Below are 2,500 nucleotides of genomic sequence, written 5' to 3' on the forward strand. Positions count from 1 at the left end.
AAAACTAATCCTACCGGACGGAATGCTTGGGAATGCTGGCCAGCGTTTGAATGGGGCCACACCTGAGAGGACACGAAGGCACACACACACACACACACACACACAAACTTATACCTTGGTAAACCAATGAATACTGGTGTGGCCCAGGCCTCTGCTCCGACAGGAATGGGATTTTCACGTTTTCTGGAATAATCTCTAAATTAAGGGGTGCTTTTGTGGGAACAGAAGTGGAGCAGCATTCCCTTATCATATGACACGGATCAGGGGAGTTTTAGGAACATTTGGGAAAGGCTTGCCCTGAACGAGGTGGGGGTTTGGGGGGGTTGGGGGCTGAGGATCGGTTTTCTGGGTTTTAGGTTCCTCTCCCAGGCTGAGGTTCTGTGTGTGTTCTAATACGTTCTTTGTGTTTTTTGTTCCTCTCCAGCTTTCCGGTTGAAAGACTTCCTACGTGATGATGAAAATCTGTCGACATTCCTGCTACGAAATGCATCACTTCCTGAAGATGCTGTCAAGGAGATTGTTGAGGCCGAAGTCAACCTGGAAAAGGTGACAGAGAGAGAGGGAGAGAAAAAGAGAGCCAGAGAGAAGGGGAGGGAGATAGAGAGGGTTTTACAGAGACAGAGATTCTTTGGTCAGAACTGTGCACAGACACACACACACACACACATACACAGGAAACAGAGAATGTTCTTAAACAGTAATGACAGCTTTCAGCTTCAGATCTTCCAAAAGACATTCCAGCTTCCAACATGCCCGTTGGCCAGAGCATGTGCATGTGTGTGTGTTTGTGTGTGTGTGTGTGTGTGTTTGTGTCCATGAGAGTCATATGGAGGCCAGAGGGGCACAGTTAACTGTTTAGGTCACATGTATTTCACCTGGACAAAACACCACACACCTGTGTTTTATGTCTGTGTGTGTATGTGTGTGTGTGTTTGATAAAGATGGAGAGAGTGTTTGTGGACACGTATCTCCTGGTTCTTTTGTTTTATGTGGTTGTAAAACGTGTGTCAAAACAGGTTGAATTATCATCCAGCCCTTGTATTGCAGGAAGAGAAAGAATGTTTGTTTGAGTGTATGTGTGTGTCCATGCATGGATGAAATGGAACAGAATGAAACTCTAACTTGTCTGTGTGTGTGTGTGTGTGTGTGTGTGTGTGTGTGTGTGTGTGTGTGACAGGTGTTGGTTAAAGGCTTGGGTGTACACCTGAGGGACATGTGTAACAGCTCGGCGCTGGAGGAGTTTGTGCGCATCTCAAACCGGAGTGTGTCCCACCACGTGCAGCAGACTCTGTGCTCCAGTCCAAAGACTTGGCTCAACCAGGCCGAGGATCTCTTCCTCGACAATCTGGACTTCCTCAAGGCCATGAGGGTGAGGACACACACACAGACACACACACACACACACACACACACACACGCATACAGAGAATCACAACAACAATGACTTGCACACACCTACAGAACACCACCCTTTCACAGGTCCTAGCAGGCAGTATAGCTTCAATCCAGATCGGTTCTGATCCAGTATGGTTCTGAACCAGTATGGTTCTAGCTAGTGCAGTTTAATCTAGTATTGTTCTACCCCAGTGTGGATCTAATCCATCATGGTTCTTCACAAGTTCACATGGTGGATAGTGTGAGTCAGTGTGCCAGGTCGGGATATTTCTCAACAACAAGGCAACTACCTGTATTACCCAAGAGGTGACCCCCATGAAAGGAAAGTGTGTGTGTGTGTGTGTGAGAGAGAGTTCCATGAACTCCCTCTGTAAATTCAGTTTAACTGACCCCCCCCCCCCCCCTCCAGGTGTGTGTGACCTGACAGGTTTACACACTGGGACAGAAAAGAGTGTATTTAAAGTGCCCTCCAGTATCCATGCGCTTCTCTTCTGTATTTTTCCAAACTTTACTCTACCACATAGTCTAGTGCTAAGTCATGTTGTATGTGACTCTGCCGTGACGCTCAGAGAGACATGCCAACAGTGGGTCATGATACTACAGACGGAGACATAACAAGAGAGAGGGAGGGAGAGAAGGAGGTAGAGAAGGAGGGAGGAGAAGAAAGGGAGTGGGAGAAAATGGGAAAGATTAAGAAGAAGGTTAGATTAAAGGTTGGGAAAAGAAGGTGGGAGGGGGGGCATGTTTCCTCTTGTCTGTTGACACACCCCACGAAAGACGTAGCTGGCAGGTATGTTTGAGAGGTGGAGAGTGTGTGGGTGTGTGCGTGCGAGAGAGAGAGAGAGAGGAAGAGAGAGAGAGAGAGAGAGAGAAAGCGAGGAAGAGCATGTCAGGACAGACCTGGGGATTTGTGAAAAGGTCACGTTTCACCTCCCATTCTACGGAAGTGTGTGTGTGACTCAGCAGGGATAATTTAGCCCAGAGATTGATTCCTATTACCTGAGAGAGCACAAAGTGTTCCGTAATAAACACTATATGGTTCCTGGGAAAATATAACACAGGCACACACACACACACACACCCACACAACGTGGTTGATGGTGTG

At 47.4% G+C, this 2,500-nt stretch overlaps 1 protein-coding gene across 1 annotated transcript in view; it reads left to right on the forward strand.

Annotated features, from left to right (window-relative positions):
* The window catches only part of abca1b (ATP-binding cassette, sub-family A (ABC1), member 1B), a 38,979-nt gene that overhangs the window by 9,333 nt on the left and 27,146 nt on the right, over nt 1-2,500 (forward strand). Inside the window, exons 6-7 of the mRNA XM_031568989.2 lie at nt 425-546; nt 1,178-1,369. Coding sequence (XP_031424849.1) covers nt 425-546; nt 1,178-1,369 — 314 coding nt within the window. The remainder of the gene's footprint in view (nt 1-424; nt 547-1,177; nt 1,370-2,500) is intronic.

The sequence above is a fragment of the Clupea harengus genome, chromosome 6 (genome assembly GCF_900700415.2).
Source record: "Clupea harengus chromosome 6, Ch_v2.0.2, whole genome shotgun sequence".
Lineage (NCBI taxonomy): Eukaryota > Metazoa > Chordata > Actinopteri > Clupeiformes > Clupeidae > Clupea > Clupea harengus.